General features: G+C 46.7%; 1 protein-coding gene across 2 annotated transcripts in view; it reads right to left on the bottom strand.

Moving 5' to 3' along the window:
- Positions 1–20,538, bottom strand: part of DOCK11 (dedicator of cytokinesis 11) — a 73,442-nt gene extending 52,904 nt beyond the window's left edge. For both annotated transcript variants that reach the window (XM_030448857.1, XM_030448858.1), the window contains exons 1-5: positions 20,377–20,538; positions 3,490–3,606; positions 3,177–3,266; positions 2,374–2,456; positions 1,213–1,282 (exon numbers count right to left, since the gene is read on the bottom strand). In XM_030448857.1, the coding sequence (XP_030304717.1) occupies positions 1,213–1,282; positions 2,374–2,456; positions 3,177–3,266; positions 3,490–3,606; positions 20,377–20,478 (462 nt within the window). In that variant the 5' untranslated portion in view covers positions 20,479–20,538. The remainder of the gene's footprint in view (positions 1–1,212; positions 1,283–2,373; positions 2,457–3,176; positions 3,267–3,489; positions 3,607–20,376) is intronic.
- Positions 20,539–27,257: the final 6,719 nt, after the last annotated feature.

Raw genomic sequence — 27,257 nt, 5'->3', positions numbered from 1 at the left:
TAATTTAAATATCCACTTTTCAAGTTTTAAACCATTGCCCCTTCTCCTCTCAGATCACTCAGATCCAGTGAAGAGCCTCTCATGCAAAACTCCTCTTGGACACAAAGGATATGTCCCCACAGGAATACTATACAGTTTTAACTACAGCAATACAGTAACAGGTGGAATGTATGTGTAACATGTACAGTTACATGTACAGTGTCATCACAAAAAACTTCAGTGTTTTCTGTTTCCAAGACAGAGGCACAAAAGGCTCGTTTGGGCCCCCTTTAAACAAGACAGATTACATCTACACAGATAGAGCTGCACATTTTGCAATGATGAAATGCATGTTGGCTCTTGGGCAGTATTTCAAAAACCTGAGGAAGAAGGAAATGTTCCAACTGGTCTATTCAGAAAGTTGCAAAATGCAGAAACCCACACTTACTTGGTCATTTCCTTTTGTAGAAATCCACTCCCCATTTTAAATATAGGCAAAACCCAGCAAACACCAATAGCTGAAGTGTAACTGAGTGGTTTCATATTATTAAAGCAAAAATTTTCAAGTGACTCAACCAGGTTGTTCTTGGCATCCCACCTGGGATTTCCATCTTCGTTCCTGTCCTGTGGTTCCAGAAAGAGAGAATACTCCTCCATCCCCACTTATCTGTGACCTCCACAGGGGAGGGAGTGAAATGAGATCCCAGACTGGTGAAAAAACCTCACCCTGGGATTTCCAGTGACTCAGCAGTGGAAGCAGACCTGCACTGTCTGCAGACAAGCTATAAAGGGACTGGTTTTTATTATCTCCTGCATCCCAAATAGCAGGCTTTCACCCTTTTCCTGTCAAACTTACAATGAGAAAATAAATTATCTAATGCTTTATTTCCTCAGTTAAAACAACCCATGATTTCTCCTTTATAATGGTTCACTTTCTTCCCATCAAGAGATTTCTTATACTTGAATTTCCATTACATAATCCAAATGTAAAAGATCCATCAGGAAGCTGTAACTGAATCCTTTAGATATGGCTATGTCAAAACAGACAAATGCCAAAACACTTGGAACAGTCTTCCACAACCAACCTTGTTTTGGTCCCATCTTCACAGTACAAAGCATCTCACCAGAAGGCCATTCCTGGGAACTGATTTATGACTTTGCCTTGTGAAATCTGCTTTGTAACAGAATTTTAGAGCAGAATATGTAAAAAAAAAATAAAAATAATCTCCTTACCTCATCTTTTTCAAAGTCTTCATCAATTTCAAACACATGGCTTGGAATCTTGTCTGGCCTAAAGGATTTGCTGAAATCACAACACATTTCCACTTTTAATGACTGGGAAACAAGAGTCCTCCAAGCCAGCAGCTGGTGCTGGATCCAGCTGATGCTGGAGACCTACAGCCCCTTACAGCTGGAGAGAGCTAAATTCTGAGTCCATTTCATGGAAACTAAGCACAATGAAGTAGGTAATTAGCTTTCTCCATGTCAGCCATCTGATTCTGCAGAGTTTCTGCTGAGTTGCATTTATGCAACACAGAGATGCCACAGGCTGATTTATCTACCATGTTGCTAAAAAAGCAGCAAGATCAGACTGCAAGATTATTCACAGACTTTAATACTATTTGATCAACAGTGTTGCCCCACTGCTGCTTCATTTCCCTGCAATATCCTCAGAACAGACCCCATTTTGGCCAGCTAATGAGAAAAAGCATTTATCATGCTGTCTGTACAAGCAGCCTGAAGAGTGGTCCAGACATGCATGGAGCATGGAGTGCAAGAGCAGAGCAGGTACCACCAGAGAGTAAATGAAAATCCAGCAGCAATCTGAGATGTATATCCCTGTCTGAAAAACCCAATTAGCTTTGGGACTGGAATCACTGGCACAGCCCAGCATTTCAGAGCACAGAAATCTCCAGCATTAACAGCAATATACACCACCAGACTGAACCTGTAAAACTGCATCTCAGTGATGGAGCACAGAAAAGATCTGCTCATCGTGGGAACACCATGTCCAGCATGCAGAGAATATGAGGGGAAACAACAAGGCTCCCAATTTGGGATGAGCAGACATTGCCAACACTATTTATTCTGCCCAGACTGCAATCCATCCTCATCTTAGATGGAGGGGGCTGTTTGCACACTGGTGGACAGCATGTGAACTAATGACCCACACTGTGTGCTGGCAGTATTGTCAGCATTTCCCTGACAGAGCTTAGTGACAACAGCATGATAAAATTAACCTCTGGCTCTCTGAACTTCAGTACAACATACATCTAGAGGGGATGCTTCTGGTGGGACAGGCCCCAGGAAAAAGGGCAGACAGTTTTTCCTAAGCCTGACCAAACCCCAGTCCTGTGACTGTGCATTTGTATTCCAAGGGAGCACAACACTTACCATGGCAACATCCGAAAGTCTCCTGAGTATTCCTCATATTTGTAGTTTACCACATGCCAGTCTGAGCTGTAGGTTTTAATGCACTGAAAGGAAAACAATACGGCTCTTTGAAAGCTACACCAACCAAAACAAAACCCTGCACAAGTCTGGATGGTTACAGACTGCTGGGTGAGGTAAGCTCAAGTGGGAAAGGTCTGAGCAAGCTGCTTCACTTGTTTTGTATTGCAATACAGAATTTCATAAGGAACCTTTTCAGCACACAGACAAAAATCACACAGCATCTGGTCTGCCACGCAGCTGCTCATTCTGGATTTACATCACTCCAAGGCTTTAAAAAGGGAGAAGTGATGTGGGAGGGGACAGTTTTCCAGAAAGTACCAATTTTCTGCCCTTAGAAATGTCGTAACTCTAACCTGACATTGACAATTGCTTGGCATGGATCTTCACTGCACTTGGATGGAATGGTCCAGGAGAATGGCATTTTACAGAACAAACCTGTGGCCCTGGGGATGCTCCAGGGAGGCTGTGTAGCCCACCCTGCTGCACCCCCTACACCTTGCAGCTCAGGCAGGCGATGCAAAACCACAAACCTTGTCTGCTGCATCCAATAACCACTGGAAAGAAGCACCACACAAGAGGCATGTGTGAGAACTCTCTGACATGGTCATTCTGCCACTGACTGGTACTTCACACACAGGAAAACCTAAGTGATCTGCAACCTCACAGACCAGGAGCTACGGCAGAACATCTTGCCTAAGGCAGGAATAGCTGAAGGCAGGTGTTGCTTGGGCTTCAGCCCTTACCTCTTTGACAAAGAGACTCTGAGCTTTTTTTAGAGCATCTTCTGGCACTGTAGACTGGACTGTTCTTCTCTGCCGACAAATGACTGAGATCTGCAGGGAAAGAAAGAACATGGTTTCAGTGTAAAGGGGGTCTTTAGGGCTTGATACTTGCTATAAACAAACACGGTGGGCACCAGAAGGTCATTTCTGGTTTATGCGTCAGTAACACAGCCAAAAATCAACGTGGCATTAACAGTGGAAATTTTCTATGGTAAATAAACAGGACTGGGGCTGAGAGAGCCTCAAACAAGAGAATCAGCCTGCACAAACTCACAGATACATCTTCAATTGGAAATATCAGCAGGTCCCGGAGAGGGTCACTGTAGATCTGAACTTTGCGTTGAAGGATCACATTCTCATAGTCCAAGGGTTCAACCACTTTGGTTTTTTCCTGCAGGAAAAATAGAAGATAATAAAATTTATATATATATAAAATAGATAAAATAACCAATAACTTACATTTTGTGCTTAATTTAGCCTTAATTTTCAAACTGTATTACTAATGAACTGCTTGCTACTTCAGCAGCCTGGTACTCATGCGATGTAGGTAACCAATGATTTGCACATTTTACAGAGAGGGAGATGAGGGGTTAAGTTATTTGTGCCTGATAATAAGCTACAGGAAGAAACAAACAAAGCACTGTGCTGTTCCTGTCAAAGCACAGTCTCTAATTTCTTAATGGAGCAAAAAATCCTCCCAGACAGGCCACAGCTTTAACAGCTGCAAGCTTCAGCCTCTTTATGTACAAGCAGCTCATCCGTACAGCTCAAAAAAAATTATGGCTCCTACACTGGATCCACTCAAGCTCCAAGCAGGTTTTGCTAGAGGAGCTGATGAGAGCTGTGATCTCTCTAGAAATGTGCTGCTGGGAGAAGAGAGCCAGCCAGGTGCTATAACCTGCAGAGATGGAATCTGGTGGAAGGAAGAGCCACATCCCTCTGGAAAGGCAGGAAAACCTTCTCCATAAATCACACCTCAGACACAGCTGAAAGCTGGAAAAATCAAGGGCTCGGTTCTGCTCACATTTACATTTCTGGGAAGCAAGAACTTCTTCAAAATCCCTGGAGTCATGAGTAAAAACTATCAGGAAAACACCATTACGTTGACAATTGCAGTTGTCTTACAAGCCCAGAAAAAAATCTGAGAGAAAAACACAAACCTCTGAAGCAGGAAAATGTAATTCCAGCTGCCCAGCCCTAGACTTCAGATTTCATAAGCTAGAGTCAGGCACTTAGCACTGCAGTTTTGAAAATTAAACTCTACACTAAAAACAAACTGATGACTTTCCTTTGCAGCCATATTCTAGTACTTGATAAAAAAACCAAGAATTAAAAAAAATCAAACAGGGTCTGTTTGGCACTGCAGCCATCACAGGAGAAGCCCACTGGATCATCAGTGGGAGAACCAAGCAGACAGCTCATGCTGGGTGCCAGCCTGCCTGGGTGCTGCTGCTCCCCAGTGAATTTGATGGGTGGCAGATGCTGTCAGCCCCACTGCACAGGAAGCATCCTGGATCCTGAAAGCCTCATCAGGATCTGAGCTGCACAGGAGTCTCACCAAACAAATGAAGACACCTGAGAAACAGGTGTCCCAAAAACCCAATAGGTAGATGGAGAAAAGGAACTGTTTTCTCTCAGCCTCATGCACTTTAACTGTGTTAATTGAATTTGGTTAAGCATCTGAAACACTGGTCCCATTTCAGGATAACACTGTGTGCTCTGAAAATCTGCCAAGCTTTGCAAATTAGTGTGAATTAACAGGACATTCACAAGCTGCTGTCCCATTTGCAGGTCTGGGGCCAGGCAACTCCAAAGCTTGCCCACCCTATAAGACCAGGCAGGACCAAACAGACAAGGTACACAGCTCTCTGCCAACCTCCCAGTTTGCTTTTCTTGCTGCTAATCATGGCAACAATCCCAGCAAAACTCAGCAGTGTGACCTGGTTAGAGCAGTGCCATGAGTCCAAGCATGGCTTTCATCAGCTCCCCCTCTCACCTTGCCCTGACAGCAGCTGTAACAGTAAATCAGATTGTCTCTAAGAGCCTTTCCAATCACTATGGCATTAAATAGTGGCTTGGGGTACCCAGAACTTAGGCCTCCCTATTTATTACACAACATTTTCAGTTCTTTTCTATTTTGCAACATGATCCTGAAACTGGGGTTCTGTTTCTAAACTTGTTCTTTTTCAAAGGTGAGGTTTTGATACTATTTCTAATATTTCTTGTCTATCTTTGGCATCTCTGATGACCACCAAGACAAAGTCCTGGCAGTGACCCTCGTGGCATTTGATGACAATTAAAGAGGAAGGACTCTTTATTGAGTAAGACTCATCCTGGTGAGGCCCTATCTGGAGTCCTGTGTCCACTTCTGGGCTCCTCAGTTCCCAGAGGACAAGGACCTGCTGGAGAGGGTACAGCAAAGGGCTACGAAGATGATTAGGGGACTAGATTCTTATGAGAAGAGGCTGAGGGACTTGGGTCTTTTTATTCTGGGGAAGACAGAGGGGGGGATCTTATCAACACTTCAAAATACATTCAGGGTTGGTGTCAGGACTCTGGAGTCAGTCTTTTTCCAGTGATGCCCAGTGACAGAACAAGAGATAAAGAGCACAAACTTCAACATAGAAAGGTCTATCTAAAAATGAGGAGGAATTTCTTTGCTTTGAGGGTGGCAGAGTCCTGGACCAGGCTGGCCAGAGAGATGGTGGAGTCTCCATCTCTGGAGACATTCAAAACCCACCGGGATGCCATCCTGTGCAACCTGTTTCAGGTGATTCTGCTCTGACCAGGGAGCTGAACTGGATGATTTCCACAGGTCCCTTCCAACCCCTAACATGCTGTGACTGCAAAGGGTCCCATATCCTCTCATGAGACTCTTTAAAACCTGTATAACACTGAAAAAGCTCCTTAAAGTAAATCACCACAGACCTTCCACTCTTCTTGATTTAGTGATATTGGACAAAATAAGTTGTGCAGTCTGGTGCTGTGATCTGCATCCCATGAGGGCCAGTTGAGTTCTGGGACATGCAGCCAATGACCCAGGGAGCTCCAGGAGGGGAGGGATGTGGGGTAGCAAGGCTGCTGAGGGCTGTAACCCAGATGGTCTTTGAAGCAGCCATGGGCAGGCATTTCTCCTCTGGAGTGGTTAGAAGTGCAGTCCCTAAAGCTCTCCTGACCCAAGCTGTGTGATTTTTCTGTTTCAGCAAACTGCATACCTCCATCACCCTCAGCACTGTGCCTGGAGATGCTCGCACCCAGCACAACACTGCCAGGCTGCCACAGGAGCCATAACAATGTTTCTAAAGTGAAGCTAAAAGATGTAGGTCAAGCTGTTTGCAAGCAAAGCAGCTGCTCATGTAAAGATGTGGCCTGTGCCCTGCCTGCCATTGAGGAAACACAGACTCCTCTGTCCATCCCAAACTGTCCTGGCTGCCTAGTGAGATCAGGCATGATGCTGCCTCTGCAAACAGACCTGTAGAGAAAGAAGGAAGCCAACACAAGTATTTTTCACCCATTGGCCCACTCTATTGAACCAACAAGTCTGGAGGTAAAGCCTTAAGCCCTGAAAATCAAAGTCTTAGCTTTTCTGAAAAAATACCCACCTCATGCACAAAAAGCATTCAGGGCTCGACCTTGTGGTGCTCAGCCCTGTCACAACAGCAGATGGCACCCACCGAAGTCATTATGAAAGCAGAGAAAAAACTATTACACTTAAAGCAATTAAGAGTCTTAGAAACCACAAATTCCCCCACAGGGAAAGCCAATATCCAAGTACAAAGAAATGCTGCCAGTCCAGAACCAAACCCAATCCATTTCTGCAGGAAAGAAAAGTGCACTCAGTGCTGCCAGAGCAGCAGCAATGCACCCTGGGCAGGCAGATGGGTTCTCTGTGATGCTCCTTGGGTTCCTCTGACATTTTGTGCATCAGCCACATGGGTAGGTTGGGCTGAGCTGTTTTCTCCCTTGGCCCCTGTGTTGGAGCACCCTGAGCATACCTATCAGCAGCTCCTAGCCCAAAGCACTGCAGCTCATCAGAATCAAATCCTGTGGGAAAGACCTCTTGGTGGAAAACCACACAAACACAATTTAAATCAAATGTCAACGAGTCGGCAGTGCACCCTCCCAGATGAGCCCATTCACCTCTCAAAAAAAAAAAAAAAAAAAAAAAAAAAAAAAGAAAACAAAACAACCCCACCACTGTTTCAAGCCCCAAACACCAACCTATTCCCAAAAAACACACATTGATCTCTCTGTCCCTCTGCTTCCCTGAGCATGCAGCCATGCAGAGCTGTGCTCAAGCCTGCATCCAGGCTGGGTCATGAGGCTCTGCCTGGACAAAGGCAGAGGCAAAACAACAGCCTATCTGTTAGAGTACTGACTCCACCAGCAAGCAAGCTGGCTGGCATTTTAACAGGAAATTCAATGAAATTACTTCAACAGAAACATGCCCACAAACACCAACGCAAGGCTCTTTGGCCAAGGGCAAGCTCAAAGAGACTGGCACAAGGAAAACCCTAAATAAAGGTCCTCACCCTCAGTGTCCTGCTCGTCCTCCAGCCCTCTGATAGCCTAAGCACAACCCCCCACCAGATAGAAACCACCAGAGTCTGAGGGAAAGGTTTACCCATTAACCAAGAGGGGGGAATCTTAAGAAGTCAGATTAAGTTGTCACCTTTCTGTATCCATTTGTAAAGCTTAAAAAAGAATCCTTATTTTTGATTTTATAAACAAAGACCCACAATGACAGCTGGAGATAATTCATGTGGGGAAGTGCTGGAAAGAGCATTTCTGTTTTAAACTTTCACTGCCTGAAAACCAGATCCAACCTGTCTTCTCGTGTTCTGCATCTGTATATAACACAAAAATGCCAATGTTTTAATTATGTTATTAATGTTTTTCTGTGATCCTTTTCTCCCAGGATGGCAAGTACAATCCAACTGATGTGAACGTATATAAAGTGAAGGAACAACGTTTTCTTTTAAAAAAAAGCTGCAGTCAAAGGAAAGCTTTTGTGTTATCAGTCCTTTCAGGCTGGCTCTCATTTCAAACAATATCCAGAGAAGAACACAGCAAACCTCTCTGGTTTGGCTCCACTTTTACCAATCATTTTGCTCATCCCTTTGCACCCACACCAGCGCCAGGGTGCTGCCTGTTGCACGGCAGAAGCCAAACCCAGCAACCCACAGCCCTGCCCAAGAGCTGCACCCTGCTTGGCTTTGGCTTCTTTGGGTGCTGAGGGCCACACACACACTCACACCCATACACACATTTCCGCCTGGCACTGCAACACTTCCTCTGTGCCTTCCACTGAAAAAACTCGTGGGTTTGCCATCACCCAGCACCCGGTGCTTTCTTCCTCCACAGAGAAGCTCTGCTTAGTGCGCGCATCCAGGCTCACAGAGCAACCAGAGAGATGAGTGATCCAAATATTAAAAGTGATGGTTCTTTGGAGCAGCTGAAGAGAGAAGAGGAAATAGGAGGGACCACACGTACAAATAGATGTATTGTTTTGGACTGTTTCTACTGTTTCTCAAAATCCAGCGAGCATTTTTACAGCCTCTCTACTGCCTCATCAGTTGTACTCATGTGGAAAGCCCAGGAAAACCACATTTTAAAACAAAACCCAAAGGGCCAAGTAGTTGAAATACACATTAAATTGGAGGCAGGGTCAATCTGGGGAATTGATTAAAAGCCAAAGGGTGGGAAAAGAAAGCATAAACTACCCTTTGGACATACCAGTCATGCTCACGTAACTTTTGAGACTGACAACAGCCCAGGGGAGCAAGGGATCGCTTCCCACTGCAATGAGCAATCTGGAAATGCAAGAATACCTTGAAGGCTGCAAAGAGAACTAATTTTATTTTATTTTGGTCATGCAACTCGACTGTACATAGGAGAATTTAAACGGGAACTGAGAAAATTCACTTGGCAACGCATATGGACACATGGAACCACGGAATTTCTATCCATAAAAAGATTTTCCAAATACTGAAATTCAAAAATCTTGGGTCAGGGCTCTCCCAAATTCTGGAGTCTTTAAGAGTTTTTTGTTGTTTGCTTGGTTTTATTTTGTTTTATTTTAATAGCACACTAATGATTCCTTACTTTTTCTGCCTCTAGTTTCTGCACTGCCATCTGATCCCCTTTCCATGCTCTAACTCAAGTCTGCAGGGTGGGGTATGCAGCTTCATTTTAAAAAAGCTGAGATTCAAACCTAATTCATTATTCCACGAACTTTAGCATAAGAAAGACCAATGAAAAGTGAGAAATCCTGAGCTTGGGAATCCAGTGTCCGGAACTGCCATAACCCTTTGCAAAGCCAGCATGACAGAATCACAGAATGTCAGGTTGGAAGGGACCTCAAGGATCATCTGGTTCAGACCTTCTAATATCACTGCTTATGTGAGATGTCTCAGCACTCTGTTGAGCTGAGATTTCAAACTTTTCGAAGTGGGGGAATCTACCATTTCCCCTGGGAGAAAAAATTCTGTACCCCAAAGACTTTGCATTCAAATGCACAGGAGAGAGGGAAGAGGTGGAATCAGAACTGGGGGAGGAAGAGAAGACTGGGAGACAGTGTGAGCCAGCACACATGGCAGCAGTCACAACATGACTGCCTTGTTGCTGCCAAGAGGTTTGTGGGCGTCTCAGCAAAGCCACATTTTTGGGAGGAAATCAGAAGGGAGGCAATGAAGCATCATCCCTCCCGGGCTGATGGCAAGCTTGTGCACAGCAGCCTGCTGTGGAACCAGAACTCAGCTGGACCTAAGAGCAGGGCCCAGGGGGAGATGCACAGACATCAGCCACAGTAAAACCACAAAAAATAGTCAATAAAGCTGGGTAGAGCAGGCCAAAACTATTTTCACACTGGTCAGAGAGTAAGAGCATGAGAGGAAGGGTGGCCCATCCTGCACCCCTCCCTGCTCACCCAAATCCTGCATCCCAGCACGAAGCTGGCAGTGCTGCCTTGTGAGGATGCTCACAGCACATGGGTGCTCAGTGGCCCAGAGAAGAAAGAGGACACAAAGGCACAGGCTTGAAGGGGCTGGGCCAACACACAGGAGCAGATAGCAGCACATGGCCATAGGGCATGCCAGCCCTCAGAGGGCTCTCTTCTCCCAGCAGCAAACAGATGCTCCCTCAGGCAGTGTGGGCTCCCAGGGCACTTGTTAGGTGATTCCTTTGGCAGAGTACCTCAGCACCTCCTTTACCCTCTGCAGTACACATCCTATACCCTGGAAAACAAATGTCTTCCCAGCTGCAGTCCAGGCAAGCAGCCTCTTCCTTCTCCAGCACCCCCACACTAAGCCACAGGACTGGCTTTGTCTCTTTAGACTCAGAAATGGGCAATGGAGAGCTCAGCAGCTGGACAGGAGGAGAGACACTTGCAAGAGCATCATTTCCAGGGGTCTTGGTGAGAGTCCCCACATACTCATCTCCATAAAGGAATTATGTGCCAGCCTGTGCCACACTCCAGCTCTGAAACACTGTACAGACAGCACAAGGCTGTTGTACACCTCTTTCCCTCTAGTCTGCATTAAATGGAGATGGCTGCATCTAACAGGAGCTCTCTGAGACGTAAAAAGCCATGTGACAGGCAAAGGGAGGACAGGAACAGAGTTCTGGTACCGTTGCAGTGGAAATGACTCAGGCTTTCCACCCAAAAGCAAAAGCAAAGACCTTCCCCTCTCCTGCTGTTCCCTCCCCCCTGCTCAAGTCCTGTGCAAAAGTTATCTCAGTGCCCCGGAAGGCAGCAGAACCTCATCTGAGCACCACAGAGGGCAGACTGGGTTCTGGGTATTTTGTAACCTGGATGTCTCCTTTTTCAATGTAATACCAAATTCCTCAGTGACAAAGCAAGTGTTTGCAGTTATTGTCACTTCTCTGAGAGCAGCACAGCATCAGTGCTACTCACCAGCTTGGAGAGGCTTGCTTAGGCCTGGCAAATACAAATATTTCCGGCCTTGAAACATCTTCAAACTGTCTTAGGAATTCCAGGAAGTCAGAATAATCAGCATATGGCTCTTCCACTTATTTAGAAGTGGATCAATCACTCAAACCAGCAGTCAGAAAGAACTGCACTGGAGCAATGAGAGCTCACAGCTAACCTGGGAGGAGCCCAGGCTGCTCCAGCCACCTGCACTTCACCTTCTCACATCACCTCTGCACATCCCCTCTGAAACCAGTGCTCTGAACAAGTACAGAATCATTAGGAATAGCATAGTTAGAAGTGAGTGGTAACTGAGGGCTTGGTCCACCTCTGACATAAGCAGATATTTGAGGGGATCCAGCACTGCTCCTGCACAGGGCACTGAATTAGGGCAAGCACTTGAGATTACTTTCAGTACCCTTGTCCCCTGTGCCCTGACCTTCATTAGGATCACTGAGTGCTTGTGCATGAGAGACACCAGTGACAGCTCAATACAAGCTGCCAGGGCTTCTCCAGTCTCCAGACACTACACCTGAAGTCCCTCATGTCCCTGCCTGCACGGGTACATCCTGGCTCAAATCCAGCCCTTCCGCATGAGGAGCAGAAGGAGGGATCAGCATAGCTCTATGTCAGCAGAGCTGCATCTGCATCCAGCTGAAGCTGAGCATCTGCTGCAGAGCATGAAAGATAAAAAAACATAGCACAGCTTTAACTTTCTCCTCTGAAAACAATAGCATTAACAGAAACTGGCAAAAGCATGTTTGTTCCTATGGGCCAGCTGAATTTCCATCAGATACGACTTCTCAAAACATTCTGTAAGCACAGGCATGCTAAAAAAGGAAAATAGTAATTACAATGACAGTGATACATGTTATTTATGTAAGTTCTTAACTGGAGCATCCCAAAGTGCTTTTCAGATGTCACTGGTATTTCATAATTTATTTATGTAGTATCAGTTTTATATTTAGCATCCAGTTCTAAAATAGCCAGCTTCAGAACATCTTAAACCAATTAATTGCACATAAGCAGAACTCCTCCCTTTCCTGCCTGTTCTTAAAAACTCTTGTTTTTCACTCAAGAAATGACTTGTACACAGGGCCAAGCCAAGTGCACAGCCACTCCCTGAAGGCATCAGGCAAAACTCCCCAGGGTATCACTGGGCATGAAGGGGGTCACACAATGTTGAAGACACCTGCCCAAGCCCACAGCATCTCTGGGGAGCAGGAACTCACAAAACAGTTCTGGGTTGCCTTAGCAATACAGCAAACATGCCCAGACTGAAGTCACCTCCAGAGATGTCAGTGGTGGTTTAACCAGCCCAGGATGTTGCTTGTCTCAGCCTTTCATCTATGCTCAGTCTTGAAGGCAATGGGTGCAGACACAGGAGGCTGCAGGAGCTGCTAAGTTACACTCCCCAGGAAATGCTGAAGGGTCTGTGGATGGGCTCTGCAGCTGATCAGCTCTACAACATCTCAACCCACCTGCAGGTGAAATGCTGGTGCTGGCAGAACCATCTCAAAGTTTGCCCCAGATGAAGACATCCATATGTTGTCCAGCATTATACAAAGAGTCAAGGGAGTGCTTAGGGCTCCCCAGACAGAGGGAAAGGCAGAACTTTGAGGGAAACTTCTCTAAGGTCACTGCAGCTTTCCTGGACCCTCACACTGTTACGGAAAGCACGCATCTGTTGGCAGCTGTCCAGCCCACCCCAGCCAGCACCATCATCATCATCAAGTGATGGTGGCTCTTTTCTCCTCTCCTGACTGCCCTTCCTACCTGCTCCCACCACAAACCCAGCTCCTTCCAAGCCTCTGGTCTTTCTGTGCTCCTCCACCCCTTTCCAGCAGGCACAGCACTTCCCTCAGGTCCCCCAGTCCAGTTAATTCTTTGTCCCCAAGGTCTGAGCTGCAGAGCCCTGGCCTTGGCAGGCTGGCAGAGCCCTGGCAGGCATGGGGCCAGGTGCCAACCTGAGTTCCTCCAGACCTGCCAGGAGATCAGGAGATGTGCCCTGCTCCACCCACAGACACTGCAGGGCAGCTCCAACCCACAGCCCAATGACCACTGCCAAAATGCAGTTATATATGAGGGCATCTTTGGTCTACAGAGAGCAAAGTACAGCACTTCGACATAAGCAGGTCCTGTCACTGCACAGAGGACACATCCATCTTTCTGGCTGCACCTGTGCTGAGTCCCCACTCTGGGAACAGAGGGGCCAGGCTGCAGTGGGGATGTCACCCAGCATGGAGCCATGGAGCAGGATGATGGAGTTGGAAGCCCCCTGGACTGAGAGGCTGGGTGTCCTTACAGCTGCACCTGCTCCCTGGGGACAGCCCTGTGGCAGGAGATATTAATAAGGGAGAGGAAAAAAATTGTGTTTCAGCAAGAAAGGAGAGGGGTGAGAAAGGGGTCAGGAACAAGCAGACCTGACCCCATTAGAGAAGCAGCAGGAGGCAGAGAAAAGCTAAGTCAGGGATGTACTGAAGGAAAGAGGAGCCAGCAAGGGAGAGCTTTGATTTGTAACTTTTAAGGTAATGAAAGAGAGGGAGGGAGATGGTGGCAGGGAAACATACTTCAATATTTCTGAGATGACAGCAGTGGCCACAAAGGCATATGAAACCACAGTTTTATTTCTTGGACAGAAGTGAGGAGGCCAATTAACCAGGGAAGATAAAGCCCATGCATTTCTGAAGCCTGGTTGCTGTTCAGCTGCTGTGTGTGACAGTGACTGTGACATTCTCAAGCCACAGAAATGTCAAAAGCTTTGTGTAATTTTGCATCATTAGAGATAATAAATCAGTGTGCAAAGGGCTCAGTGAAACACTGTATGAGCCATGAAGCTGCACATATAAAAGGACACTACAATACACACTACAGCAGGTAGTCCAGGCTCAAATGGTCCTGGTCCTGGGGAGGAAATCTCTGCAAATATCTCCAGATATCAGAAATGGCTGAGACAAAGCCCAAGAGTCATCCCCTCACCTGATTTTGAGTGCACCAAATCCTCACCCGCATTGCTGGCATTGTCTGCAGACACCACCAACCATCTGTTCCAGGAGTGTCACTGCACTGATGGTGGCAGGTCTGGGCAGATGCTGTCAGTGCAGGGACACTTGCATTTTCCCAATACTGTCACTGGCACAGAACAAACCATTCCCAGCAAGTGCTAAAACCCTGGGCACATGGCTAGCAAAACGTGGTAAGAAGTATATGCACATGTGTGTTAGGGCTGGATGCTCTGTTCTTTTCCTAGAGCTTTCCTATAATGGGTAGGACAACATATTTAAATAATGCCTTGGGCATTAAAAGCTTGACCATTAAAAGCTTGTGGTAACCTCCAAAAACCTCAAGAAATTAATGTATTGACTACAGCTCATCCTATAGCACTAATTCCTCAGGGCACTGGTGAGCAAAGTATTGTCTCATCTCTTCTGGACTGGGTATTGACAAGAGAGATGCCAGAGATGTGTAAGCTGCCCCAGGTAGCTGCACAGGGTCCTTGGGACCTTGCTCCTCTCCCTAAAATGATGCCCTTCACCCACTGCACCACCAGTGTGGGCTCAGGCAAGAGGAAACCAAGCCACGTGCATAGGATAGGATGCCATGGCACAGCACCCAGCCAGCACTGAGCTAAATTCAGTCCCTTACAGCATGAGCCCAGATTCACAAAGGCATGTGATTAATTTTAAGAATGCGTTTAAGTGTTTTCTTGAATAAGCCCCTGTGAGCAATAATCCCTCCATAAACACTTTCACAGAAGTCACAGAAGCAAACCAGGGTGGCAGATGCTGGAGGCACCCTGCCACATCAGGCAAAACCTGCCCTGGCTGAACCACAGCAAAACTCCCACTGACTCAGGGGCAGAATTTCCTCCCATGCCTCATACAGGTCTCTTTTTAAATTATGTAAACACAGTGTACTGGCTACATCTGAGGGAGAAAATGCATATATTCTGTGTCTCTCCAGAGCACCAAGATCACTACAAATGCTGCATATAAACAGACCTCACACTGATCAAAGTGAATTTAGCTTATTAAAAGGGAATTCGACGCAGAAAGCTGATTTTCTCTACATGAGTATAAATTCTGACACTAATAATATAGCTTAAGCTGAAATAAACCACAGAAATAACAAAATGCCTTTTTGCCTCTAGTCAAAACCTTCTTAATATCAAAGTTAAGGAGCTTTTCATCCGTTTCATCTCCTATTTTGCATCTGACTGAAACTGAGCCACCCATACAAGCCCAGCCCATCCAGGATCAAACGAAATCATTCTCTTGGCATGTTGCCTGCCACCTCACAGTGAGGTTTCAGGGAGCAAATCTGAAAGCACAAAGAAACACAGAGGAGCTGACACTCGGTTTGAATATCTCTGTATGGCCAGAACCAATGCAGCTGTTTGCAAGCAGTGGTTCTCCCACACTGCAATTGCTGGAAGTTCCTGCCCATGCAGATGTGTGGCTGAGAGCTCTGATTATAGAATCATAGAATCATAGAATTGGCTGGGTTGGAAGGGACCTCAGAGATCATCGAGTCCAACCCTTGCTTGTCACCACCTGCCACTGAGGATGTACCACTGGGCTGGGTGACACTCAGCATGGGTAAAGCCTTTGCAGCTCCTCCTTCTCAGATAGGATGCCCTGGCTTTGCATCCTTTGTAAACCTCTCAGGTGAAGAAGTTAACATATCTTCAGTTGGTCTGTATAGAAATGATCTGAAGAAAATCAGAGCAACTGTAGGAGACTTAAAATTGCCACCAGATGACTGGTTTGGCAGCACTGTGGGAAAAAGGATTGCCAGGGTTTTGTCAAGTGCTTGTTCCTCTGATCTCCCATACATTTTATTTCTCTGTCACAACACAGTGAATGACACCTTTGGAAAATGTGCAACTGGCTTGAGACACAGCCCTCTCCTTCTGGGGGCCCAGCAGGTACTGAGCACATCACTCCCAAAGAGAGAGGGGAGGCTCAGCCCTGGCCTAACATGCACACAGGGACGCAAGTGACCATATGCAGCTGACTTGGACCCTGAGACAGAAGGTCCTTTGCTATTTTCCTGGCAGTGCAACAAGATCCAAGATACAGACCTCATTCACACGCACATGAACTGCTCAACTCTACAATGCCTCACAACACTTTTGGGAAGAAAGCAAAGATGGGATAGAGAGGTATCTGGGCTTCTCTGCCAGACCAGGGGACCAAACACCAGAGCACTCATCTACATCCTCCTGGCAGGAATTAATCTCCATTTTGTCATGCTCCTGCAGCTGTCCAGGTCCTGTGTTGGCCAGCACCTCAGTGCAGGTTTCTGCTGCCCTGCTACGTGACTTTCCCATTAATACTCAGCAACATCCTGAATGCAGAGAGGATGGGAGGAGGGAGATTGCACCGAAGGTCTGAGCCAACTGTCAAATTTGGGTCCCTGGCTGCTCTCCTTGAGGTCTAGCTTAGATGCCTCTTCCAGGTTTTATTAGTATTCTGGCTCAGAAATTGCACTTCTAACACAGTATTTTACCTTTGGTGTTCCACACTTAAAATGCTGCAGGTGATCTCTTAGTTAGGAATGTTTTTAGTTATCACTTAGGCTTTGACTGATCCTCTCTGACCAAATCTTGTAATTTCCCTGCATCTTTTAGCATGTCATTTATCCCACCTGCCAACTTCATGCTTTTGCTAAATTTGTCTGTTTATTTAAAGTGACCTTGTTTATCTGCCAAAACTCTTTCCTCTCTGCTATGATCAAGTGGCACCCATCAAGGACCATTCAAAGCTGAAATTGATACAAGCTGCCTTACAGCTGCCTTACAGCTTTGCAAAGAAAAGCAGGCAGAGAGCACTCGTGTTCCCACCCACCCCGTCTGCCTCCAGCACCTCCAGAGCTCCCACTCCCCTCCACAGGGTTATGGACTTTAAAGGGATTCCCACTAAACTGTCTCTCCTGGCTCAGACCTGTGTAAACAGCTTGTCTGCAATTGTGATGCCAGGCCAGAAGAATAGCAGTGGTGCTGAGAACACCGGTGCAGTTAAGAGGAAACAAAGGAGCTCTGAGTGAAAGCTGCACTTGATCCCAAATCCACAGGGAGCCTGTGAGCTCCTCACCACATGAGGTTACCTTTGCTGCTACAGCTCAGGATTACAGCTTCACTGATATCACATCTGATAGCACTGACTGCATCCTAGCAGCTGGTCCAAAGGGAAATGAATAGCACACAGGTACCCCAGGACACCTTGGAATGGGACAGCATCCCTTTGTTGATGATGTCTGACCCCCACTGCATCCATCCAACATTCCTCTTTCACAGGCTCAAAAGACCAAAGCTCTGCCAGAAGTCACTGACAAAACTCCCACCAACTTCACTCCAGCTTCGAGCACCAAAGAGAAATGTAAATATTCTCCTGCATGAGACAAAGACAATATCAGGAACAGAACCAACATGCCAGGAGCTTCACTGCACCTACCAGACTTTCAAAGCTGCATCACAGCAGACATCACACTTGCTCAGGCTGGATACACAGCATCACAGATCTCTTGGCTGGAGATGCATCTCCTTTAACACACAAATTATGGCTCCATCCAAGCTAACCACTTCCACAACACCAAATGCTTTTGTCACCAGGATGTTTTTATTTGCTAGTATTTCATTCACCGACTACAAACAGCTTTTTACTCCAGACAGTTCCTTGTCTTGAGGAAGTGACTTGAACGCCCCAAATGCTGAGCTCAATCAATGCATTTAAAGTACCTCACACACCTCAACCCTTATCCCTGAGAGCCCACTCCTTGTGTGCTCTAGTAGACACAGCATGAACTCTGCTCCCCACCCCTTCACTTCATCCACACTCACCACCACAGATCCCTGTGGTCTCAGTTATGATTATCCCAAAGCAAGCAGACAGCAAAGGTATCTGACAGGATCACCAAGGGACAAGGTGTCCTCATGGTCTTGAGGAGTATTAAAGTATTCGCTTGCTCTTATGGACTTAACACTCCCTGCTGTGCCCAAGCTGCAGGGAGGGGATGGGATTCTGCAAAGCAAGGTCACTGGTGTGACTCCAGCCTCCTTCAGACTGCCAGAAAGCCCCAGGGCACACTGTGCCACACACCTGTGAGCCTGTTCCATCCACTTACCAAGCACCAGCCCTTGCTTCCCACAAGGAACCACAACCACCCCCTTCCCACAAGGGCACTGGAAAGCTCACCACTGTCCCAGGGTGAGGCAGAGCTGGAACTGAAGCCTGACAGCACACCTGATTCTGTGGCCTTTGCTCTCCCCTACTCTGCCCATGGCAAGGGGGCAGATGGGGAGGGGATACACCTACACTGTGCTCTGCTGCTGCCCACCTCAGGAGCACTGAGGCTGAACTTTGCTTTGGGACCAGACTCAGAAACTACAGCTTTTTGGCCTTCCTCTCTCCATCACTCCCCATCATTGTTTCCCACGATGCCCTCTCTACCCCCTTAACACAGACATCCCTTCCTTGCAAGGAAGATGGTCTGGTGGATGGAGAGGAACCACCTTTCCCTTAGAGCAACCTGAGGAGCACACACCTCATCCTTTATCACTGAGGGCATCCACAGTTCCTTCTGAGACAGTTCTACAAGCTTATGCTATCTCCTTCCCTGCTCCCTGAACACTGCAGTGTCTTACGGCTCTTTCTAATGATGCAGAAGTGCTGGGATTTATCCCTTGCTGCTAAACTGTCAAAAGCAGGAAACTCTGCCAAGACCTAGGAATCAGAGCCACTTGCCCTCACCCTCCTCCAGCACTTGGCTGCAAACACACTAAGCAGCTCAGCAGCTCTGGAGGATCTGCCTGTCAGAGAGAGTCGGCAGGGACAGAGTGGACAGTGAAACTCTAGAGATAGATCAGGAAGAAAGCAGCTGGTGATAGATGCTGGACACTGCTGGATCCTTTGGGTTGCTGTAAGAGTTTTATTTTCATCTGTAGGTCCACCACCCCTCTCTGACAGAAGGCACCCTGTACTGGCACCAAGTAAAACATCTGCCCATAGGATACCAATGCTCTTCAGGTCCTAGAAAAACAGTTTCATTTTTAATGAGAGGTTCCATCAATTTGTACAAAGCATTTGTCTCTATGTTTTGTTGATGGAAGAGGGAAGACAAATCACATGGTAACCCATAAGGATCCCTGAACAACTGCACGTAGGAAGCAATAGGCATGGCACTAGGAAATTAGAACGGATAATTCCTAAAGCTTTTTCAGCTAAAAAACTCAGCAAATTTACAAGGAAACTCTTTTTAGAATTGTTTCAAACCCTCAATTAATTTAACAGAACAGGCCATTTAATCTGTCAGTAGAGAACTAATAGTGATTACTTGCTGAACCTGTAGTGCACTTTCTGCATAACCCATTGACTAACCTTCCATCAAAGTCAAGGACAAAGTTGACTGCACGCTAGAGTAATTCAATGAGTAACAGTGCAATCCATGCAACAAAGCCCATGGAAGCTTTGATCCAACCCCAGCATCCACCCAGGGTACAGCAGCCAACGTTTGCAGAGCTGTGAGCACAATAAAGACAACCTGCTGCAGCATCATCCCACATGCAGGCATGAAATGCATCCCATACAGCACATGACTTTTGCTCCAGACGTTTGAGCATAATTCCTGGGACACATTGAACTCTCAGCTGACGCCAATGCCTCCCTCTCACCTTCTCAGGCCATGCCCTTCAGTCCTGTCCTACTTATTTCCTAATTTTACATTGCCTGCACCCTATGCAGGCTGATCTCCGTTACCTGTTTGCTCAATGCCCTGCACAATTCTCCTTCATCCGTGGTCCCACACGCCAGCACTAACCCGGGCAGCAAACTGCTCCTTCCCTGGGATCCCCGCACCCCCGAACCACGCTCAGACCGGCACGGTGGCAGCAAGTGGAGCAGATGGTGGGATGGGAAGGCACAGAGGGGAACCCAAAGAGAGGATTCTGTCCACGCCCTTCCCTTCCCCTGCTCGGCCGCGCCCTGCCCATCTCTCGCCCAGCGCTTCCCAACCCCAGTCCAGCCGTGCCCTGCGCATCCCCTGCTCTGCCCAGCCCCGATCTAATTCTGCCCTTTCTCCATCCCCTTCTACCTTGCCCTACGCATCCCCTGCCCGACTCAGGGTGCCCCTTCCCCTTGCCGCGCCTTCCGCGGGCCCAAAGCCCCGCCGAGTCGGGCCGGGCCGAACCAGGGTCCCGGCGGCGGCGCCCCCCGAGCCGCGCCCGGCCCTCACCAGGACGAGGGAGCCTCGCACCGCCTCCGAGACGCTCTGCCGCAGCTCGGCGGCCGTGCCCGGCTTGCTGAGCCGCTTCGTGAACTTCCTCACTTCCGACATGGCGACATGGTCCGTACCGAGCAGCCCCGCGGGCTCCTACCTCCCTGCCGGCGGGCGGGCGGGCGCGGCGGGGACGGGCCGAGGCGGGCGGAACCGCCGGGCGGAGCCGGGAGCTAAGGGAGGGCCCTGCTCGGTCCGCCCCAGACCCCGCCCAGCCCCGCTTTGTCCCCGCAGCAGGTGCTGCGGTCCCCTCTCCACGCTGGGCTCATCCCGCATCGCACGCACAGCCCAGGCTGCAGCCTCCGGGTGGCGCGGTGCCACGGATGCTGCCTGCTCCGGGATGTGCTCCCCGCTCCGGGACGTGCTCCCCGGCTGCCTTGATGGAGCTCCAGGGGAAAAGCAGCAGTTTTCCCAGTAAGGGTGGCAGGTGCCTGGGCTCGCCCAAAGGCAGCCAGGCTCTTGCTGAAGTTGGAGGTTTGTAACTCTCCTGCGCCAAGGAGCTGTGGTCTCAGAGGGGCAGACAGGCTGTTTGCACTCTCCATGCTGCTCTGCCCAAGGTATGTCCCTACTGTACAAGCTGTGCTTCTGTAAAGCTAAGCTGGATCCAGGAGAAAATCTTATTGCTGAGCATCTCCAGCCTATAGGGTTTGCTATAGGGAAATGCTTTGATTATAGAGGACATGAACCCATTTTCCTGCCTGTCTGCAAAAGCCAGGCTGATGTTAATTCCCAGTACTTGTTCCTCTGTCATTGGGCACTGTTTGCAAGGATGGTGATTTTTGAAATTATAATAGCTGCCAAGATAGCAATTGATCCTTTGTGTTGGGTATGTTAAAGCCTTACTTTTAAATCGTTTTACTTATTTTATTGCATGCTGTGTCTTCACAGAAAATAACTGCATCGGATAAAGTTATGTAGTCATACTCCTAGGGCATTTACACATATTGTGCTATGTGGCTGATTAAATACGATCTACAGGGACCTTATTGGAAATATAAGCATGCTGTAAGTTGCACAACATATTAAGAAACTGTTTAGATTATGAGAGCAAATCTGTAGGGGGGTAATAAATATAGCTGTTATGATCCAAATAATTCAAAATGTTATTTGTGACTTCTAAAGCATGCAAACCAGTTATTGTTCTGCTTTTTAGGACTTCACTGAAGGGGCAGCAGACACCATTTCATATTAAACATCACTGATTTTTTTTACACTAGAGGAAAACCAAATCTAGATATTTGTTGTTAATTATCAAATATCTACAGTATGAGGGACAGGAAAAAAAGGGAGTTAATGAGCTGGAGAAGTAGCATTTTCACAAACACGAAACTTTTCCAAATTAAGAAGCAAAAAATGTGACAATTCCAGCTGCATCACACTGTGGTTCCCTTATCCCCACACCAATCCACATCCTCACATTCTTGCAAAGGTCTTACCAGCTACTTCTAATTGTCACACCATACAGTTCCAGCAGCCACATGGTGATGAGCTGGGCTATGGCTATACGGGTAAATAAAACAAGTTGGGTTTTATTCTTATGGCCATGAGAGGACAGGTACCAGAATGGTGCTTGTCATAGAAGGGGGTAGCTCTGTTCATCCTGCTTGCTGGGGAGTGCCCCTGGCCCTGCAGCTCCTCAGAGCACTGCAGAGAGCATGAGTGAATGCAGCACTGACGAACAGGGGTCTGCAGTTCCAGCAATAGCATCTCTGCCTTCAGTTTCCTGGATTAGGAACAGCTCTGGAAAGAGTGTTTGCCAAAAGGCTGAGAAGAGTGCTGTGATGGGTCACTTGACAGGAAATAAAATCATCCCTTGAGCACTCACCCCTTGTTTATCCAGTCAGAAGCAAAAAGCTCATACTAAGGTTATGAGCTTGGGGTGGTGCCACTGAGGGGCTGCATCCGATCAGCTGCCCATCAGCATCCCACTCAACTGAGCTGAGCAGTCATAGAGGAGCAGTGAACAGAGAGGCTGTTTTCTGGGGGCTAAGCCAAAAACAAAAGGAAAATAGAACAAATGGGAAGGATACATCACATGAAAACATGCAGAAAGCTGTGACTCCCTCTCAGGAAGACCAAACATCAGAATAAGAGTCCCAAGTAAAAGGAGTACTAAGGCAAGTCAACACCAGCCATAGCACCACTTAGACAAGACAAGCCCAAGGTTTCAAGGATTGAAAGGAGGTTTCACCTCCTTTATCACAGGGAAGAAAGGCCACTAATTGTTTATCAGCATACAAAAGACATCTAAGAACATGCAGAGGCATTTTGAAGGTGCTGAGAAATGGCACTGCCTCAGATAACCAAATTTTATTGAACAGAGCCTGCCATAGGGAGCTCTCAGATTCAACTATATTAACTTCTTTGCCCCTTTTTTGAGACTAGAGTCTTGAGGTCCCTGATGTAATATTGCCCTGGGGCCTTTCCAAACCATAAACATCATTGAAATCACTTGCATTTTCTTCTCATGTACACAGCTGCAGCTTATTTTTGGCCTCAGAAGATTCAACCAAGAGCCCTGAGCAGCAGGTTCTCCAGCTGATGGGCTACAGCTGATGGACTGTCTGCCCTGTTCCCAGGCACCTGCATTTACTGGAAGCCCAAGAGCAGCACCATTTGATTGGAGGAAAATCAACTCCAGACTTCACCTTTCACAAATCTACCCAAAGTGAATCCAAGTGCAATCTGAGTAGTACTAGAGATAATACAGTTCAGAACATCTACAACATCTTGAAGGAAGTTTGACCTCAGTAAGAACTTAATTTGCTCTTTCCAATTAAGTACTGAAAAAGTTAACAAGGCCTCCAACTGTTGAATGCTTTAACTGGGGACAGTCTAGAAGAAGCTCCAGCAGTGTTGAGTTTGAAAGAACTTTGTGCAAGGTCTTTCAGAGCTTTCCATGCTGTAAGTCTTCCATGAATCTAAGTCTTCAGGCTAAATCACTGAAAAGCCAGAGATGAAAATGAAGTGACTTTTAAACACCAACACAAATCTCAGTTTTGTGTCAGCATTTCGCAGCTACTTTAAAAACAGATGCAAATTCACCTAATCAAAGCCCAGGAAGACTAAAAAGACAGAAGTATTACTGGGATATTTAAATATACAGAATAATTAGTGGAAAAAAGAATGAAAGATGACAATAAAACACTGTGAGGCTGGTCAGATGCTGGGACAGGTCTATATAGCAGAGTGGCTATATAGTGTCTGTCCCTTGAAATATTAAAAGCCCAGGTGGACATGGTTCTGTGCAACTTGAGCTACTTGACCCTATCTGAGCAGGCAGTGTTGGACTATAGCTCCAGAGGTCTCCCCTGAGTATCATAATTCTGTAATAAGCTCTTCTTGATAATCACCATAATGTAACAGTCTTTATTCAGGAGAGTACTTAAGAATATAATTATATTTGTGCATGAACCATACAAAAGTCAAAGGAATTCCAGCTATTGGAAGCACAAATTTCACTGTACAACTCTAAGCATTTGCTCATTGCTTACTGCAGGCACAGAAGATTTTACCCACAGGCTTAAACAAGTACTCATGTCCTTTTCTACACAGCACTTGCTTCACTAGTTTTTTGTGCTCCATTTACTTAGCATTATACCCCAATCAGAATTCCACACAGAGGCCTGAAGCACTGTCACCAAAGAACATAGAGGAAAACGACCAACTTCTGCCATGTGAACTGAGAAGCCTCCTTGTATCAGGCCAATGTAATTAGCAAAATCCTAGGAAAGCAGAAGTAGCAGCTGTAGCCTTTACCATAAAGAACCTGGAATCATGACTCCAGTACCCATGTCCTCAGAACTTTGAAACTAGTTCCTTAAAGCTCTCCAGTTTGTTCTCACAGTCACAAAACAATGTGCCTATGTGAGATATCTATCACATATATAACTGGAGAGAGAAAATACATAGAAAACAGACACTGACAAAATACACATAAATTTGCATCGTTTGTCTTGGGTTGGTGCAGTGGTGCTTTGGTAGCAGGGACTGAGTTCTGTGAGAAGCTACTGGAAGCTCCCCTGGTTCCAGTCCCTGCCCCACCAAGGCCAAACAGACACAGGAAGCTGGATGTGCCTCTGCCAGTAACATATTGAAGAAAGGGGAAATGAAACTGCAAAAATACATATGAAAAAAGGACCCATAGAGCAGAATAGAGAATGAAATGAGAGAAAAATGCCAGAGGAAAGTCAAAGTCGGTGAAGAGGGAGGGGGAAAGGTGCCCAAGCAGAGATTTTCCTGCAGCCCATGGACCATGGGGGGGGGTAAATGTGGATTTGTAGCCAGTGAAGGGTCAGGGGTGGGATGATGTGGAGGTGCAGCCTCTGTGAGATCAGAGAGGGGCAAATGTGGATGTGCAGCTGTAGAGGACCCTGTGCTGGAGGAGGTGACTGTTCCCACAGCAGCCGTGACCCTGTGGTAACCTGAGGGTTCCTCAGGGACTGCACCTCATGGAGGGACTCGTGTCAGAGGGGTCCGTGAAGGATTCTCTCCCATGAGAGGGACCCCACCTTGGAGCAGGGGAAGAATGTGAGGAGTCCTCCTTTCCCTGAGGAAGAGCATCAGAAACAAGGTGTGGGGAACTGACCCCAAACCCCCATTCTGCACCCCCTTGTGATGCTGAGGGGGAGATGGGAGTGAAGTGATCCAGGCCTGGGAGGAAGGGAGGGATTGTGTGTGGGGGAAGGTATTGAGATCTGGCCATGTCTTCTCTTTCTCCTTGTAGAGTATATTAGGTTTTTTATTCTTCCTCCCAAGTTGAGTCTGTTTTTTGCCTGTTACTGTAATTGGGCAATGAAAACCTCCCTACCCTTGTCTCAGTTAATGAGGCTTTGGGTGGATTTTCTCCCTCCTGCCCCACAGTGGGGGTGGGGGATGAGCAAGTGGAGACCTTGTTGGTACTGGCTGGGCCTAAATCCTAACAATTTGATATTCCAGTAAAAAAGCAGCATGGAAGGTTGCAGCAGAAGAAAGTAGCTTAGCACTTACACTTGCACGTTCACTTTGAATCAGGTTTAAAGAGTGGCCAGTTTCCAACATCCTCCTGAACACTAGCAGATTGCTGCTGGAAGGCACAAAAAGCATACAGCAGCTTTTCTGTGCCTGTTAAATCAATTCTGCCACTTCTGGGGCTAACGCTCTCACATTTAATAGTGTGAGCATCACGTCAGTGGCTGAGTTGAGCCTTGTTCTCAGTTAAAAAACCTCACCAACCAACCAAATACTTCCCTTTTACCAACTAAATACTTCCCTTTTTAACTTCAGAAAGCATGAGCTGTGCAGCATTTAAAGATCCAGAGTAATCATTATTTTTCTACTTGAACTGTTGATGGTTTTTTACCTCTGAACGTGCACTTGGCTCGATGCCCAGCATGAAAAGAGACAAAGGTAGTAGAGAAATTGCTTTGTCTCCATCCCTAGCTGCTTGCTGCCTGAACTGTCTGATGGGAGTCAGTTACAATAGAAATTAGAAGTTGAAAAGGAAGAGTTCAGGTGACACCTGACAATCCAGTCAATAAATTTTATTTATCCTCGTGAGTTAATTCAGACATCTCCTGCACCAAGGTCCTGTACAATGGCAGTTCCTCACTTCTGCCTCACGCAAACTTTCAATCATTCTGTAAGCAGAAATTTTATTACATGTATGTCAACAACTTCTGTTAAAGGAGGTTAAGTAGGCTCTTAGTTCAACTTCCAGAGAGAAGAGCAACTCTCCAGGATCAGGGGAAGTGTCGTTTTTTTTTAAAGGCCTCCACCCATGCTTTGCTTGTGTTCAAGGGAACATCACTTCCTAATCCAAGCATTCAACCTGAGGTACTTCCAGTGAAAGCATTTGACTGAACAAAACAGACTCAGCCTTTACCTGCACCTTAACATTTATCTGCAAGGAGAACTTGAAGGTTCTGGACAAAAGCGGATACTAGATCAGTTCAAAGTGCTAGAAGGTCACTATCAAGGTACATTGAAGTAAAACATCCTCAAGATCTCTTTTGTTCACTGTCTGCACAAGATCCTTGATAATGACAAAACAGCAATAACCTTTTTTTAAGCTCACTTAGGGTTTTGTGTTGGACTTGTTGTTAATAGTTTCTGGCAGCTACAGTTCAACTTAGGTCTTCGAAGCAGTCATGTTTGTCTTAAAAAACCCCAAAACATTCAGATCATAAAGAGGTTACAGAGGGGACTGTCTGCACAGAACATTTAAAAGCTGTCAAGATGAATGCCATTAATATTGCAGGATCCCTCTTGAAGGCCACTTAGTCCCATATCTGCCTCACACACTGCAGGGTGACAGGAGCCTTGTCATCAGTCCCTCTGAAAAGCTCTCCCTCTTACTTGTATTTATCAGCTGGTAAGTGCTCTCTCCTGCCATTACTTGTTTTGTAGTTATGATTTTAACTGTAATATGGGGAAAGTGAGTGGAATAGGACAGCAGGAATGAAACAGCAGCACACGTGAAAAAGCAGCATCCACCCAAAAAACCAATGCAAAGTCAAAATGCCTTTTCCTCCAGTCTGGAATTCTTGTTCCAGAGACACGAAGGCCACATGTGCCAAGACACCAGTGAGAAGGTACCTGCAAGCAAAGTGATGGTGTTCAAACTCTACAAAACAGCTTCTTTACTTGCATTTGACAACACCAAACACTTGTCCCAGTCACAAGTGGTGCTCCCCAGTACTCCTTACTGGGGCCACACCTGTTTAATATCTGTATCTATAATTTGGATGATGGGATTGCGTGCACCCTCAGTAAATCTGCAGACAACACCAAGTTGGGAGGGACTGCTGTCCATTCCCCATTACTTCAGGAAAAAAGCTGTCATCAAAAAGTGGTAAGAT

Source organism: Calypte anna, chromosome 4 (genome assembly GCF_003957555.1).
Source record: "Calypte anna isolate BGI_N300 chromosome 4, bCalAnn1_v1.p, whole genome shotgun sequence".
Classification (NCBI taxonomy): domain Eukaryota; kingdom Metazoa; phylum Chordata; class Aves; order Apodiformes; family Trochilidae; genus Calypte; species Calypte anna.
The sequence above is the reverse complement of the archived record's forward strand: the minus strand, read 5'-3'. Positions and strand labels throughout refer to the sequence as shown.